Raw genomic sequence first — 18,511 nt, 5'->3', positions numbered from 1 at the left:
TCTTTCAATTCACTATGGGAAAATTTTGAAGTATTGCAGCCTAAAATATACCTATATTGTTGCCAGATAGGAATATAAGAACAAAAAGACTACATATTTAAATATATCTAGATCACTGCAAAAAAAAAAAAAAAAAAAAAAAAAAAGAATACCCTCAAGTCCCATAGCAGAATTCTAGCTAATTACAGAGGCAGAAATTTAGCAAGTTACTTAAAGGGCATCCCAAGCAATGAGTTGGGACACTTTAACCATTGTGATAATTAAGTTTTCTCAGTGGGATTATCCAAATTCTAATGAAGAAAGTAAAAAAGAATGTAACATGTGTGAAAGAGAAAAAGAGAGAGAGATTCAGACTTCAAGAGAGCCTAGTTGGTGTGTATGAAATGCTAAGGGCTTGGATTTCATTTCAGGAAATGGGGAGTCATGGGAGAATGTTAAGCAGGATGATGACATGACGGGGTTTCATTGTAGGAAAAGCATTTTGGCAGCAATAGTGTAGATTGTGAGGTGTGAGGCAGTGGGTAAGAAGAGGAGCTGGGAAAAAAATTCTGTAGCTCAGGTGACCATAATTAAGGCAATGTTCATGGTACACTAAAAGAGAACAATAAAAAAAAGATAGGAGTTGGTTATTATTTAGAGCTGTGACTGAGAAAAAAGGAAAGAAAAAAATGGAATATGACTTCCAAACTTTAACTTATTGATAAGAGTCACATGTATGAACCCCCCCCCCTTAGAGGGTGGACCTACCTAAATGGGTCAACCCCCTACCCTTTCCCATTGGATGTGCCACATGAGAAAGGTAAATGAGTTCAACCTCCTACCTTCCCAACAGATATCCCGCCTAGGAAAGGTGAATGGGTCAACCCCCACCCTTCTGACAAGTGTTCCACTCAGGAAAGGACAAGTTGACCCCTCACCTTTCGAACCTTTAAAATCCCCATCCATCTTTATCAACATGCTGACTTCTTTCTTGAACTCAGCTTGCCCCACTGGGGTAGAATAAAGGCCGCTTTTGCCCACACAGAACCTAGATCCTATTTTCCTTTCATTTCACGTCTTGGAATAATCTTTTATTTTCAGTCTTTGACCTTTCACTTATGAGGGCAGATGGATGGTATTAGCTTGTAAATAAAATGAGGAGTATGGCCTGTAAAAGTTAGAGGTAAGGGCAGTCACTGTAATGGCTGTAAGGAACTAGGGAGGGAGGGCCATCTTTGGAGACCAAAGAGGAAAGTATTTATATAGAAGAACTGTAGAGAATAAAGTTTAGAAAATTCACTAACAGAAATGGAAAATGAATTTGTCCAAAGACGAACAAAAGTTATTAAGCATTGCAAAAATTTTAGGAGAGGCAGGTGAGCAAGAATTTGTGATGAAATCAGTCTGCCATGCTGTATTTTTCTTCTTTTTCAAACAATGCTCAGTCATGTAAGTATATCAGTATAGGCATGGACTTTGGGATTGATCTAGAATGGCTAATTTAATTATCAAGTTGCAAGGAATATAAGAGCATGAGGGAGATGAGAGTTCTGTGATAGAAAAATTTTAAGGCATTGACCGTAGTGTCCAGGATGAATGAGATAGTCTTCAAGGAAATGAAGGTTTAAAAACAATAGGTATCAAGGAAATTGAATTGCAGTCTAATAAAAATGAGAGAGCTGGAAGAATAGGAGGTCATAAGATTAAATTTTCTTAAGTGGAGAAATTCTGTATCTGTGCTATCCAATATGGTAGCCACCAACCATGGCTACTTACCTTAAATGTTAAAAAAATTATGTCCTTCTGTCACATTAGCCACATTTCAAGTACCCAGTAGCCACACACGGCTACCACCGTACCACTACCATAGGGCAAATAAAACAGGTGCATCATATGGAAAGGTTTACTAGAACATGGATCTAGCAAATTCTGGGGAATGCCCAGGAGTGGGAGTTGCTAAAGATAAAGGGAGACAAAGCCAGGGAAGGAAAGGCAAGGAAGGCAGGATATGGGATAGGTTTCCACAGAGATGTTGAATTCTGCCTGTGGGTGGCAAAAGTTCTGATAGAGAAGATACAACTAAAGTCCTCAGGGAATGTAAGGGTGACCAGATAGATGAACATCTCAACTTTGTTGAATTGTGCTTCCTGGCAGTGCCTCCCAAATCCTCCATGCTTGACCACAGTGTCCCTTGCTTCTGACATGAGCTTGACTGACTCAATTTAGGTTCTGTCCCTGAGTGATACGCCAGATTCCATTTAGACTTCTCCTGGACTGAAACATCACCTCTTCTGAAATTACATCAGATTGCTTTTGTCAAGTCAATACTGCAGCTGCCGGATGGAAAAGGAACCTACTGCGTTAAGTCTATGTGGCTGGGTAGCTAAAAATAATGCTTCTATAGGCATAGCTACTGCTTCATATAGAAGACTCAACAGAGATTACCCCCCTCTACACTAACTAGGATGTAACATGAAGCAATCTTTCATTGGAGAACACAAGTAGTTTGATTGCTGTATGTCTGTTGTGTTTATTAGACCCATTTGTTATGATCTAGGACTTACATTGAGGTTTTTAGGATCAATTCAAAAAGGAAGTCTGTCATGTAGAAATGTGACATAACTTTTAGCTAGTTGTTCATGGCTTAAGGTACCATACAGAACAATTTCCAGTGGCATCAGAGCTAATTGTTACCACCATGTCCCTCCTTCCATTTTTGAAAGCTGGCAGCTTTGAGTTATAAGCCCATAGTAATCCTGTTCCTACTAACATTAACTTAGGAGCCAGCACAAGTCCTCCCATCCTCTCATTCTTCTGTCCCTCACCCCAGTGACTGCTGTTAATACCCTCAACGAGTATTAATGCCTTTTCCACTAGGTAAAGGTTGTTAACATTATGTTTGGTGAAAACCTAATGAGTGAAATTCATGAATTTCATAATAAGTGGAAACTCTTTTTCTTTATACCTTACTAATTATAGGCTGATATAAACTCAGTCCCTTTTGTCCTTTTATCATTGCTAATACCTCTGAACTTGGTCTACTTTTCTTAAAATCTGCAATTTTATTTCCACTTGTTCTTAAGAACTAGGATGAAACCTGGTGCCATGGCCCTGTTTCTTATTTTTCACTAGACTATACATTTTTATTCTGTTGATTTTGCTAGGTTGTTTAGTTATTTGAGTGTAATAGGCTCTTCCATAGCAGTATGCAGTGGAAAATTCCTTTTGACAAGCCATAGCAAGCTTAATTGAGTCATGACGTACACCATTAATAGCTTCCAGCAGAGCAAGCAGCCCTTTTCCTAAGGCAGCATATGCTTCCACTGGGTTTCAACACCACTGTAGGTCTCACATGACTTAGGAAATTACTTTCTTCACTTGTGAAAAGTTACAGAAAGGTATCAAGTTAATATTTGAACTAACAAATTAAATTTTAAAGATGTACAAGCTCTTACTAGGCTTTCTTTCTCCTTAGGTTTGATAAAACCTATTTTTAAAAAAAAACTCAGCACTGAATTTCAGGTCAATTTAAAATTTTTGTTTATTGTTTAATCATTCCTTAATGAGAATCTCATATCAATTCTTTTAAGATTTTTATTTTACGTTAAATGTCACACAATAAACAGTATTGGTGGAAACTCTTCTGTCAACGTGCTATTTCTGATTCTTTCCCATTGACTTTGTAGCCTGAAGGCATTCCAAAGTCTGACATTACTCTTAATGTTTTCAGGACAGATGCTGTTAAAGCTTTCAGTACAAGTAGTAGATTATCAGCATACATTAGTTAACTTGTGAACCTTTATCTGAATATTCTTCAGATACCCATGGGATCTCTGTGAAATTCTAGCTTCAATGTCAGTCTGAAGAGTAACATCAGTAATGGGCATCATCCTTACTTCCCTCCCCACTGCAGCAATAAGGCAGGGAAAGGGAGATTGTAAACCATCGATTTGAGCCATATAAGTGTGTTGAAAATAAATTGTGCTATCTGCTCTATTTGTCCCCAAAGCCAAATTTGCCTAACACATAATACAAGTAGTCTCATTCAATTGCATCAAAGGACTTCCTGGTATCTAATAAAATCATTGCTATAGGTTCCAATTTTCTCTTTGTATTTCAGATAAGTTGCATTCATCTATGCAGATTATCTGATGCTTATCTCGCTGGCATAAAGCCTTTTTGCATAAGGATCTATTAGACTTGTGATTATTTAGTCACGTAACAACTGCTCAGGTAGCTATCATTTTATACCTACACACATTGCATGAAAGGGTATTTTTCACAATACTGCTAAGGGAGTAATTTGCAATCTTGAGTATAAGGCTATATGGATAAAAAAAATTAGATTAAAAAAATGTAGGCCACTTTGATTTCAAGCCACAGATAGTATCTGATGCTTTAAACATTCAGTACAAACCATTTAAATGCATTACATTTATTCATAGTCTATTTCTGAAATTATGAGCTCTTCAGTGTGCTGGTGGTAGACAGAAGCTGACATGTTGTAAGCAACCTAAATTTTTATAAATCTATTTTGAAAGAAACACAGTGTCACAGAAAACAGTATCAATTACTCCTAGGTTTTTAAGTGACACTGCAAATTTGCTCCAAATTTCCATTCTTCAGTTCAGCATCTGCAAAGAAAAGGAAGGCACAGAATATCTCCATGGGAGATTTCTTGGTATTAGAATCACAAGACTACTTCTTTAGAACATTCCTGGAACTATTTCAAAGAGTTTTTCCCAAGTATTGATTAATTCTTTGATGCCCGGAGAATAGGGAATTGCATAAAAGTGAAGAATTGAACACTGAAGAATCGGGGTAAAACCAGTTGTTAACCTTGAGGGTTCCCCCTGTATGCGTAACCTACACTCTGTGAGACGGCATATTGCAGGGAGAAGTGCCTGGGCTTTGGAGTCAGTTTTAAGCTTGGCTCCACCCTTTACTTACCAGTGTAGCCTTGGTAAGCTACAAATAGCACTGAGTTCCAGCTTTCTCAGTTACAAAAAATTCACTCCTAAATTTGTTGTAAATATCAAAAAGACAATGTAAATAAAAAAATTAATCAAGTAGTCAGTGCTCAATAAATGTTGACTGTTTCATTATACTTATAGTTAACAAACCTTCTTGGCATTATACCGGGAAAATAATGACATTCAGCAAAATACACTGCAAAAATTTATTTTGCAATTAACCTATACAGAAGAAACCCACTTTTAAAACCTACAGTATATGAAGACAAATTCTCAAATTAAAAAATAAAAACAAAAACCACAAACTAAAAAATAACAAAAACCAATAAAAACAAAAATCTTTTCCATTATCAATTAGCCTTCAGTAGTAACTCAACATATTTGGGTCCAAGAGAATTAGCTTCACTCTAAATATATAGGATAAATATACAGGAAAAAATGATCAACACAATGAAGGAACAGAAAAAGATTCTTCCTAGGACTTTTCAATGATATGAACCCAGTTACAAATGCTTGCAAAACAAAAATAAATAGTTACTGAGAAAAGAGTCTCTAGTCTAAATACACAGAATGAAATGAACAATTCAAAAGTATCCAGTTTCCACAGAATTTTGTATTTCTATAAACAGAAAGAGGTTTTTAATGCTAATTTCCAAGTAGATATAGCCTTTTGAAGTATGCTACATAATTATTCTTAATAGTTGGAAAAATATGTTTGGACTTTAAGTGAAGTAATTTCTGGAGAAAATGCATGATCCCAAACTGAGGCTAAAACCCTAAGTACATATAAAGTAATATGCACAATATTCCCTGGATATATGTAAACAGGGAGAGTCACTTAGTAAATGGTATTGGGTTTTGGTAATAGTATAATCCACTTTCATTAGGCATCTTCCTCTTGTGCATTAATATGTGACATCATGCTCTCATATACCATTTTATAATAAAGTAAAATAAAAAGCCCTTCCAGATTGCAACTGTAAGATAATCAGATTCTGTAATGCTCATTATGACTGCAATTATGTACCAAAACTCTCCAAATATAGTTCGGTTATTGCGGTTATTAATCATTCTGGTTTTGTTTCAAGTACTTGCTTTATAGCCTGCTGGCTAGACTCCATTACTCTATAAGCTGAATGTTGAAAGTCAAACACGTACATGTGAATCTGCTGTTCTAAAGGCCTTTCAACATAATTTACCCTTTCAATTTGTATTTGTGAATATAAAAAAAAAATAGGAGAGGAAACAAAGCTGGTGTCAATAGAGTCATTGACCTTTGCAGTAAACAGAAGATAGTCCTTAACCGAAACAACTTCACAAATAAGAAATCTATTTTGTTAGAACTAGAAATAGTGCTGTTTAAAAAGTTAGTTTCAGAATACCAATCAGTTCTTACAGAAAAAGGGGGAAAAAACTAAAAAATCTATATATTTGATAGGGAAGAAAATAGTAAGAGTGCCAGCAAATGTGTATTGTTAATGGTTCAAAGCAACAACACCACAGACAGAATGTAGTTCTAAACACTTTATGCATAAAACCATGTATTCTGATTAACTTAACTACAAAATGCCAAGTAAAAGACAGAAGATTTATTATACAGAACAAATGCCATCTGCACCACCTTAAATCATTACAACAGATATATTTCTAGGAAAAAAATACACCTGATTCTCAACCCTACATTCTGAGATGCTAAAGGATGAACTAAATAGGATTCCAAACAGACCCTGAGAAAATGACTGCATAATTATTTAAATAGTAGCATATAACGAGCTCAGGAAAAAAACATATCAACATAGTTTACAAAATTCATGTCACTATTTCCCTATGCTTTATGATTTTTTCAATTTGGCTACATACATTGGGCCCCAGGCTTTGCCCTTATCTGGAATCACCAGGAGCCCACATTCCTGGCCAGTGGGTGCAAATGTGAACTCTTGGGACCAAGTCCTTGCTATTCCGTTGATGTCCACAGGCCTAATGTTATCGTGGGAGTTTAAAATTTCACTGATTACATCTTGATTTTCTGCCTTGGAAAGTGTGCATGTAGAGTACAGGAGTAGACCTCCAGGACGTAAGGCCTTAATTGCAGACCTGTGTGTAATCAGAAAAATGCAGAAAGTTAGTGAGGTACATTAACAGGAAACGAAGGGGTCCGAGGGCAAGGAAGATTACATCCTTGATGCTGACCTTACTCAAACTACCATAACTCTGAGTAGTTTCTAGCATTACATCTATTTCTTTCTAATTTACCCTGGATGGTGGGAAAACAATAATCAATCAACATGGAAAAGACAGAAAGAGTGTGTTTGGTAGGGGTCCTTTTAAAAGTAGGAGGGGCAAAGTATTGAATAATGGGTTTGTCTTTGAAAAATGGAAATGAAGGTAAAAATAAAGATACCAACTGAAAGCGTAGGTAAGAAACCATTGATGCCATTCTCCTATACTGCAGGCTGAGCAATGAGGTAAAAAGTTTTATCTAAGAAAACTGAATGACCTATCTGGGGGCGCCTAAGGAGCCACGGTAGGTGTTGGTCTCCAAAACAAAGAATTCTGTATTGTAACTGGAAGAAAGCCTCCAGAGCAATAGCCAGATCATAAAGTAGCAACACCAGGCAAAACGTCTCACCCCTAAAATAAACCTCAAGAACTTTTATTGTCTCATTATTAAATAAAAATGTAGAACTAAGGATTGGCAGATAATTAAGGATGAAAACTACTTAAGTAAAGTGTAAAAGAAAGAACAAAATAAATAATAAATAAATGACCTAGGAAGAAATAGAAAATTCAGGAAACAAAGTAGAAATAAGATCAAATTAATACAGAAAGATCAGAAAATACACAGATAAAGGTAAAAACAAAGATAAACAACAACAATAAAACAACAAAAAAACCCATGAAAACAAAATAACAACAACAAAACGAAAAAGTATGAAAAAGAGATCTTAAAAATTAAATATATGTTTCCCAAAATAAAGAATATTCTGTAGAAGTATTTTGAGTTAAGGTTGAAGAAAATTCCCCTCCCCAAAGTAGAACAATAACAGATTCACTGCAAATGAGACAGGGAGGACTAATCAAGTAGGTCCACGATTCAATTAACAAGAGTACTAGGAAGATATATAGAGAACTGGGGGGAGGGGCAAGATGAATTAATAAAATAATAAAATAATTTCCCAGAGATAAGAGTATGAAAAAAGTAACTCATCAAGGGGCTAGCACATTCATTATTGTTTATTTAGCATCTATTATGTGCTGAACATTTTTCTAGGTGTTGGGTATATATCAATGAACAAAACAGACAAACAAAAAAATAAATCCCCTACCCTTATGAAGTTTAAAGTTTGGTTGGAGAATATAGAATATGAAAAATAAATGTTATGGGCTGAAACCTGTTCCCCTAAATTCATCAGTTTAAATCATAATGCCCAGTATTGCAGAATATGACTATATTCAGAGAGAGAGTCCAGGAGCGGTGTCTGTACCTCATGGGAGTAGGGCGCCGGCCCCATATACCAGAGGCGGCAGGTTCAAACCCAGCCCCAGCCAAAATTGCAAAAAAAAAAAAAAAGAAATAGAGACAGGATCTGTAAGGAGGCAATTAAGTTAAAAGCAGTCCTAAGTTTCTATTTGATTAGGGTGGGTCCTAATCAAATATGACCTGTATCTTTCCAAGAAGATTATCTTCAAAGAAGAAGACATTTGGCAACAGCATTACAGAGGGAGGACCATGTGAAGAAAACACAGGGTAAAGACAGCTACTTACAGGCCACTAAGACAGGCCTCAGAAGAAACTAATCCTGCCAACACCTTTATCTCAAACTTCTAATCTCCAGAACTGTGAGAAAATAAACTTCTGTTGTTAAGCTACCCAGTTTGTGGCATTTTGATGTGCATCCCTGGCAAACTAATATAAAGTACATATAAACATACATAAACACATACAAACATAAATATATATACATATCCACACACACATGTATAAAGATATATGTGTATATATGTCTATACTGTACATAAACCTATATGCACATATGTGTGTTTGCATATTTTTTGACTTAGTTGGCAATTTAGTGATAAGTTCTACGAAGAAAATTAAGGCAGGAAGGAAAGATTAGGATTGTTTGGATGGCTGAGGGATTGCAATTTTAAATAGGACAGTTAGAAGAGCGTGCCATTTCGGAAAGTGACATTCAGACAAAGACCTGAGAAGGTAAAAGGAGTAGGCCAAGCAGATATCCCAGGGAAAAGCGTGCCACACCGAAGAGCTGGTGAGTAAAAAGACCCTGAGGCAGGTTCATGGGAAGATGAGGACAGTGTGCTAGAGTAAGGAGGGGGTGGGAGTTTGAGATGAGATCAGAACGTTAAGAGGAAGAATACATAAAGGGTCTTGTGGAAAACCGTAAAAACTTCAATCTTCTAAAGACCGAAAAACACCCATATTTAGATACATCAGTGTTAACTTTTAAAACTTCAAGAACAAAGAAAAGATGCTCAATGCCTCCAGAGAGAAAAATGGGTCACCTATTAAGAGTCCAGGAGTCAGAGTGGCATCAGGGGAGCAAGTCATTCCAAATCCTGGGGAAGAGCCATTTAAAGTGCATCTTATTTGCAGCCAACCCATCAGATAAATATGTAGGAGGAATACAGAAACCTACAGACATCTGATGACTCAGAAATTTTAACTTTAGCAAAATGAGGGGGTGAATAAAGAAAGAGGAGAATGTGACCCAGAAAAGAGTGAATGCAGCACAGGACTGCAGAGAAGGGAGTGACTTTCAGCAGTACTCCAACCATGACATTGAACCAACAGAGATGAAATTTAATTCTAATATATTCCTCCATTCTGCAGCAGACAATATTTATAGAAGCAAACAACATACACCATTTATTGATCTTTGATGTCCAGAATCACTCCATAGGACAATCTTAATGATGTTTCAGAACAGATTATAAGATCTCAGAAAAAATACTATCAACCTTGACACTGCAAAAGGACAAGCACAGTTGTAAGTCCGTGGGGAGTAGGAGGGAGGGAGACATGGCAGGCAGGGTAGGCACGGAAATATTCTTATTGTATAAAAAGAGAATGCCGAGAGATACCTCCCTGATGATTTTTAAAAGAGAATAAAGAGATATAAAGAGAAAAAAAGAAAGTTTGAAGTGAGTATAAGAGAAATGTTCTATCACTCAGAGAAAAAGAAATGCAGATCTAGGTGCATAATACCAAGTTTCAGAGCTGATTGAAGGAGAAACCACGAACAGTGTGAGGTTACAGGGTGCAGGGACTGTGATGACGGAAGAGTGGTGGAAGTGAGATAAACCCTACCCATGAGTCAGGAGTCAATGTCTAAAGTTGATAATTTTTATTTAAAGGACAAACATAATATTTAGACATTTGGGGTGACCTGAGAATAAATTAGGCTCAGGAATAACGAGAAGTCATTGCCTCTGAGGAGTAAGGCTGGAGAAGAGAGGAAGGAGTGGTGAGGGAACATTCCTCTCCACTAGAAGCTCATTTACATTTTTAATTTTTTACCCATGAGCTTCATTTCTATAATAATGTAAACTAAGGGGAGATTTGATAACAGAATAACTATCAGAATTGTTCCCATTGAGGTCAGTTACTTTTAAAAAAAAAAATTTTGACTGTTAAGGGATAACCTCTCTAGGAAACATACTCTCTGAGATCCCAGATAACTAAAATATTATGGTATTCAGAATTTCTATACTTCCCACAAATTCATTTATTGAATAAAAAATATTTGGGGGGTGGTTACCAGTTAGGGTCTGCTTACCCTTACTTGTTTGTTATTGCTCTCTAAATTTTTTTATCTATATCTTCTTACTCTTCACTGTCCTTCAAATACCTCCCATAAAAATAAAAAAGGCTCATGTTTAGACATGAGAGATGTGGAATGTTAAGGGGATAACACTTCATGGTAGGAAGAATAATAATCACCCAAAGACACATCCTAATCTCTAGAAACTAGAAATGTGTCATTTTACGTGACAAAAGGGTGTTTGCAGATGTGACTAAATCAAGGATCCTATGATGGGAGAATATCTTGGGTTATCCCAACGAATGGGTCCGATGTAAACACAAAGTTTCTTGTAAGTGAAAGAAGGAGTCAGGACAGTTAAAGAAGGAGATGTGATGGTAGAAGTTAAGATTGGAGTGACAGGACTGCTGGCCAAAGGCAAAGAGCCAAGGTATATGGTCTGCTTCTGGAAGTGGTGAAAGGAGACCAAAGGGATTCTCGGCTGGAGTCTCCAAGAGGAACAGAGCTCTGCCAACACCTCGAGTTTAGCCCTGTGAGACTCATTGTGATGTGTGACCCCTGTAGAGGTAATAAATCTGTGTTATTTTAAGACACTAAATTGGTGGTAATTTGTTGCAGCAGCAATAGGAAAGACGTAATACATACCTGGTGGTGGCTTTTTTGTTGTTTTTGACAGTGACACACTAAGGCAGACACAGATTTTGCTAAAACTGTGTAAGTTATAACTACACTCATTTTGGATCATTTTCTACTGACTACAGCAATATGTATAAGATTTTCTTTACAAATGTTAGATTATTGTGGAAGGGATAAATGCAGTGTTTTAATGCAGATATTTTTAAACTCCCATTAAAAGGACTTATTTTGGTCCTAGTTCCTCAATTAGCAAAGCCAATGCTTAATCAAGTAAGTATGATTCTTTCTTATTAAAGTTGTACAAAAGTACATAGAAGCCTCATCATTCACAAACAATATGTTCCGGCTTAATGCAAATTTAAATTAATTTAAATTAAATTAATAATGCTCCCAAATGTTGGCTGATTCTTCTGCTTTGTTTTCATTTTAACATTCATAATTTATCTTTCTAAAATTAGGTTGGTATAACTCAACTGCCTGAATTAATTTCTAAACATAAAAATTATGTGTGGTAATACAAAAGCTTTTTTAACAAACTGAGTTAATATCAAAACCCTAGGGCAAAATGTGAGGGATTCCTGTCAAATGGTCGTTACTATTTTGCAACTGCTGGCTATTATTTAAATATCATTTTTATCCTTTTGCTTCTAGTAGTTATGGATTTCAAAAGTAACACAAATTTGTATTCCAAGATCAAGGACAGTATGCATCTGCAAGGACTCTCTCCCAGGGGCTATAGCTAGGATTTTTCTATACTGAGAATTACTTTATGGCACAGATGACATTTTTCTCATGAACTGAACCAGTCCATATTGAGGGCCACCACTAGCTTTGTAGGAAGGATAAAATGATCTCTGTAATTAGAATATATATATTCTGTGAAGGCTAGAAGATTCAACAACTCTATAATCAGATTAGATCAATAATTTAAACATCAATACTTCTGGTCTTGGTTTTCCAATACAAATTAAAAGATGTGTTTTACAACATGCTAACTGAAAATTAATGTACTCCTAAAATATAAGTACTTAAATATGCAGTATCCTGTCCCCTAAAGTGGGGTCTAGCTAGGATAAATAAGCTGCTTCCATAAAACATATATTGAAATAAACCACAAGAAATAAATAATTATTGTCATAAGCTTCATTCAAATCATAAAGAAAGGACTGTGTGTGTGTGTATTTGTAGAAAGAGTTCGATGGTGGGGTGTGAGAAGGGCTGAAGGGCTGTTTCAGGAGAGAAATGGTTCAACCAGAACACAAGAAAGATACTGCTTAGTAGGCCTTAACCAACTCACCAACAAACTTAAGATTCTTCAGAGGTAGAGACATTTAAGAATTAGAGAAACCTGAATAATACTTATAAACTTGGGCAAAGCTGTGCTATTAACCACATAAAAAACAAGTCGTGACTAGAGAAGAAAGAAAGGTTGGATTTGGGGTCCGATAGAAGGCAATGGATTCTCTGTGCTCGTGTACATTTCTGTACCATGCAAAACTAGTCTTATTTTGTTTAATAAAGGAAGGAAAACCAAACAACCAACTAAGCAACATCCACTTTGACATAATAGTATCCTCTGCCAACCTTCTCAAAATGAGGCATGGCTTCCTGGCTTTTCAATGACTAGAAGTTTCACGGTTCAATAAAATCCTGAGTAATGTGGTATTATCCACCTGTACTATAACCACTAATTATGCTGCATGAAATTACTACAAACCAAGTTGTATTAAGACTGACATTATTCACCATTGAACTATAAGAGTAGCAGTGAGCTTTCTAATGATACTCAAAAGTACAATTCAGAAAAAGATGTCATGACTAATACAAGAGAAGCAAAAGTATTTGATCAGAGCAGGCAGAATGCCAACCTAATATTCTGAAATGAAATGGGAACTAGGAAACATTATCTTAGGTGTTACATATTATTCAATATTTAATTATTCAAGATTACGCAATTATAAATTATGTTTTTTCAATTAATTATACATGTTTTGGGGGTACAGGTGATATAATGATACATATATATACATATAACATGTAATCAAGTTAGGGTAATTGGGAAATCCATCACTACAGACATTTATCTTTTCTTCATGTGGGAACATTACAATTCTTCTCTTGTAGCTATTTTGAAATATAAAATAAATTATTAACTGTAATTTCCCTACTATGTTATCAAATATTAGGATTTATACCTTCCATCTAACTGTATTTTTGTGCCCACTAACCAACTAATCTTCACTGGGTCAGTACTACTAAAGGAAGCAGATTTGCTACATAATATATGAATATAACCTCTCTATAACATACACAGAAACATAAACAGGGGGGCAAAAAATGTATACACATTTAAAGTGATGTTATCTAGGTATTACTTTTCAAAGTTGAATTGAATTACCATAGCAATGTGTAGTGTATGTTCACTCACAAGACGGCATTAATCAAATGAATGATAGAGTCACCATGACAGGCACTGTGACAGGCAGGACAGTCAAAGAAAATGGAAGCATGCTGTCACTTGAGCAGCACAAGACCATTTGAAGTGGTATTTGAAATTCAAGAACTTTGTGGAAATACAATGACAGTGGAGGTGCGAGTGCACAACAGAACCTCCGACATGCGCCTGTGGTAAGTCTGAGACTCGTGGTGCTGTGTGGGACACGCACAAGGGAAGATCCAGGAGGCCTCACGCAGCAAATATTTCTGCTGCTTCTGCTAACAGTGTTGGAACAGTATACATGCTTGACACAGAGGTCTACCAATGCACATGTGAAACAGTATTGGCAAAACAAGAATAAAATGCATTCTTAAAACAGAAAAAAGGCAAGTTTTATCCCAAGATTAATAATACGCAACGAGATGTGACAGCTTACCTCCATGAGGATGAAAATTTGCCAGGATAATGGACAGGACGAAGAGGTGTGGTTGGATTTCTCCCATATTCTCCTGACTTAACAAACCTTGACTTCTGCCTGTGGAGTACGTTAAAGGATGTGGTATGCCACAGAAAACCAGCTACATGGGTGGTATTTCGGGAAAAAATAGAAACAGCATGCTCTATGATTCAAGTGGACACTTTGGTCAACGTTAGTCAAACAGTAGTTCACTGCAATCAGAAGTGTCTAGATGCTGATGGTAACCACTGTGAGCACCTCTTATTACTGCAGAAATGAAATGGCACTTGTATTCATGTTTTGGTATCACTATATATTGAATATTACAATTGCAATATAGTTTTTTCCTTTCTTAAAATGTGTATACATTTTTTGGCTCCCTCTGTATATTCCCCTCAGAAGCCTCCTACACAAGCACTGATTAGGCCTAAACTCTATTTGAAATACGTAAGCAGATACCACCTCAGCACACTGCTATAGGAAACGAAGCTAATTTTGATTAATAGTATAGCATAAAATACAGTGGGAAATGCTTTTCCCCAAGTACTCCTAAGAAAGAAAGAATGATGGCGTTCTTGCTACACAATGTATTCTAGATACCCTGTTGCTATATGGCAGATATTGGCCATATAACTTTCCTCAAATCTTTGGTTTTCTTTCTATGTATTATGGAAGGGGCTGAAAGGCACTTTGTGCTTGAACAAACTAGTTAATGAAGCAGCTAAAAACAAAACAAAGCATATTCTTAAAAAATAAACCATTGTATAGAACATTGTGTTAATCTTCCTTATTTACAAAAAGAAAATCCTTGATAGATGTTGGCAGTTCACAAAATATTCTGGAGTGGTACTTCAGGCCTACTATCTCTTACAAACTGTTGTGAAATCCAAAAAGCTCCCAAACTTGCAGGTTGTTTTATTAAGTTGTGACAAATTCATTTGATCTCAATATCTGACCTAAATTGATGTAAGGCTACTTATGGCTGAGACCAAACCCATGTAGGATAATTATTCATATGTTTTGCTCAAAAAACATTAATATGTTTGATTATGGACTATTGATCCAGACCTTATTGCAGGAAAGAAGTTTCATCATATAACCAATGTATACCCTTACCTTTTAAAAATTCCCCCAAATTCTGCATTCTAAAACATATCCGGCCTTAAAGGTTTTGAATAAGATTCTGGGCTTGTGTTTAGATTCAAATGAGTTATTTTGTGAAGCTATGTAAAATATTTCCTGTATTATATCTGTAAGTACATGTAATACTACCCACATAGTTATACATTAAAAGCTTAATTTAATTACTTTTTACAAGCAAGCCACTGAAATGTTAACTTTAAAAAGCACCAGGCACATCTCCTAATAAGCAGGCTACATAATGGAGTTCACCAGGTTTTTCTCATTCTAATATAAGGTAGGAAGGAAAATTCACTTGTTTTGTGTTCTCTCAATATACCAAGGGTTCCTAATTCCAAGTCCACCCAAAATGTCTTGATTTGTTTGTATTTTTATTAAATACTTTTTGCAATCAATAATGAAGCCATTTTTCTGAGGCATTCATTCTCTTTCCCAAAATTTAACGTATTGGCTTTCACTAAAAATCTCCATCCTTGAAAGATCTGCTTGGAGAAAAACAGAATCAAGCCTCGACAGTCGTTTAAGACACTGGCTCAGAAACAGGATGGGAACATGTTGCTTTCCCAGCCCAGGAAGAGAGACCACCTATACATTTCCAGGAAACAACGGTGAGCAAGGAAAACAAAAGAAAAATGATTATTTAACTTTAATACCTCAAAGAACAAAAAGCATTACCTTAATGATAGCCTAAGTTCAACGACCCTGAAAAACTAAAACAAAACAAACAAAACTCAAAATTTTTTGAAATCCTGACAGCTATCAGAATTCCAAGGAAACAATATTTCAAAACTTAACCAAAATTTAAAATATGAGGCAGGGCGTCCTATTTTTCCTATGGAAAATCTCTGAGTCTCAAACAGACAATGCCAGCTTTATAAATAGCTTTTAAAACAACCCAACGCATTTAAAAAATATAAATTCTCTTTCTCTCATCCATTCTTCTGGTGCTTGATTAGAAAATTGGCATTGTGTTGGGAGGGTCAGTGTTAATCAGATCACTAAATTTAACTGTTCTCTGCCTTTAAAAAGGATGGAGCCCAAATTTCAGAGAACAATCAGCACAGCAACAGTGCCATCTTTTGACCAAAACAGAGACCGATGGCCACCTTTCATTAATTCCTTAAGATTTACCATCAGGAGATAACAATTCTGTTCATGTCATCCTTTCAACAAGTTTGAAGTTACAGTCACTGTTTGCCTACACCAATTTCTAGTGCATGAGTTAAGGAATCATAGATACCTGTACTCCTTAAAAATTAAGTTTACAGCTAAACAATACTATAATTAATATATTTACTCATTTTTATTCACACCTGTTCCCTCACCATCAAAGCATCAAGATAATAGTACCATTCCACTGGATGGGAATATGAGCAAAGAGAAGTAATCGAGGAGACTCACTTAAGACTCTTTCAAGGCCATGGTATTAGCAAGCTTTCCTCCCTCATCTTTGAAATCCTACCACTATCAATCTATTAAAGTCAAATAACTTTGTAATAATTTTTAAAACTTAAAATAAAAAGAGGAGCATCAATTCTGTAACTGGTCCCATTGAACCATTTAATATTCAATTAATATTTCAGAGATCTTATACAAGCCTAGTTTGTAAGGCTATTTGTAACTTCTATAGGAAAAGAAAAAAACTAGTTATATAATTAGTAATGTCAAAAACATGAAAACCACAGAAAATCTATCTCAATGCCCAAATGACAGTTAAACAAAGTCCTAAAGTGAAATGCATCCGGAGGACACTGAACACACAGAGCACAGTCCTCCCGAAGAAACTGTGTGCTCTTTCCTCAGAGCTGAAGAGAATCTTCTTGAATAAAACAGAAGGTGGATTTGGTCCAGGAATCAAATAAGATTCAGATTCCCGTGTAAACTGAGTATAGGGCATGTGATCAGCTTAATTAGTAACAGTACCTTATGTCTATTTTGCGCTATTTAAAAAGCACTTCATTCACGGAGTCTTAACCTTATGAGGTGAGATACAGGTGGTTTATCAAAGCAAGGGTCACAAATACTCTGACTTGCCTGAAGTTACACAGCTAATTAATATGGCACAAAGACTGCCACCCTAAACGCATATCAGAAGGACTGCAAGCTTTCCCACTGCTATATACCCTGAAGCAGATATTACAGCTGCTAAAATAAGTATGGATCTGGGGCAATAAGACATAGGACACCACACGCATATATTTTATCATCCCAATTGTTTCAAATATTCATTGAAGGTAAAAAATAACTATATACCTTCAGGCAACTTCAACTTCATAAAGAAACTAAGAATGACTAGATCTGAAGCAATGACCTGAGAAGGTCGGCTACGAGTCCTTCTGTAGCAGGTACACCTCGGACCCAGGCTGCCCTACAGCATTTACGGTGAGGTCAACGAGAAGAAATACCTCGTGCAGAGGCATGATTTGAATCTCTTCACCACAGGTTGGCATTTATATGATTGTTTTGAAGAATTTTAATCAATTAGATTCAAGGGTTAGAATTTCAGAAGCAGTAAATTAATTAAAAATTCATTAATTAGAATAATTTGGTATTTATTTCAAATTCCAAATACACTGGGAATTCATTGTACTCTACTGTGTATTCATAACTCTAAAATGTAGGTGAAAATACAGTTTTCCTCAGAAACGTGTTTTCTCAACAGGAAAAGAAGTACGCAGCCAGCCTTGGTCTATTTGATCCTGCCTGTCCTCTTCATCTTGTGGAACTTTCTCCCACTTTGGTTTCCCAGACACTACTTTTTCTTTGTTTATTTCCTATTTCAGAGAAGTCCCCTTTTAACTTTCTAATCTGCTTTCCTTCTTCCCTTAAATATCAGTCTGCCCTAGAACTTTATCTTTGGTGTCCCTTTTATTTCTAAAACTACGTGATTTATAGATATCATCTCATTAGGTCTTTCAATTAAGTTCTGAAATCTGAGTTATTATTCTCACTTTGAAGTTGAAAAAACTAAGCTAAGAGAGATAAATGACCTGTAAAAAGCCACTCAGAAAGTGTGTCTTAACTCTCACCCACCTCGTGTGATGCCTGTTGGCCCTTCTCACTCCCAGCCAGCATCAGAAGGAGGGCACAATTATACAGACTTTCA

The 18,511-nt window shown here is 36.0% G+C and overlaps 1 protein-coding gene across 1 annotated transcript in view; it reads right to left on the bottom strand.

Annotated features, from left to right (window-relative positions):
- Window positions 1–6,476: 6,476 nt before the first annotated feature.
- Window positions 6,477–18,511, bottom strand: part of NSUN3 (NOP2/Sun RNA methyltransferase family member 3) — a 55,376-nt gene continuing 43,341 nt past the window's right edge. Inside the window, exon 6 of the mRNA XM_012801565.2 lies at window positions 6,477–7,046. Within this exon, the coding sequence (XP_012657019.1) occupies window positions 6,785–7,046 (262 nt within the window). The 3' untranslated portion in view covers window positions 6,477–6,784. The remainder of the gene's footprint in view (window positions 7,047–18,511) is intronic.

The sequence above is a fragment of the Otolemur garnettii genome, unplaced genomic scaffold (genome assembly GCF_000181295.1).
Source record: "Otolemur garnettii isolate 467f Iridium unplaced genomic scaffold, OtoGar3 scaffold00009, whole genome shotgun sequence".
NCBI lineage: Eukaryota > Metazoa > Chordata > Mammalia > Primates > Galagidae > Otolemur > Otolemur garnettii.
This window is presented reverse-complemented; position numbering and strand designations above follow the sequence as displayed.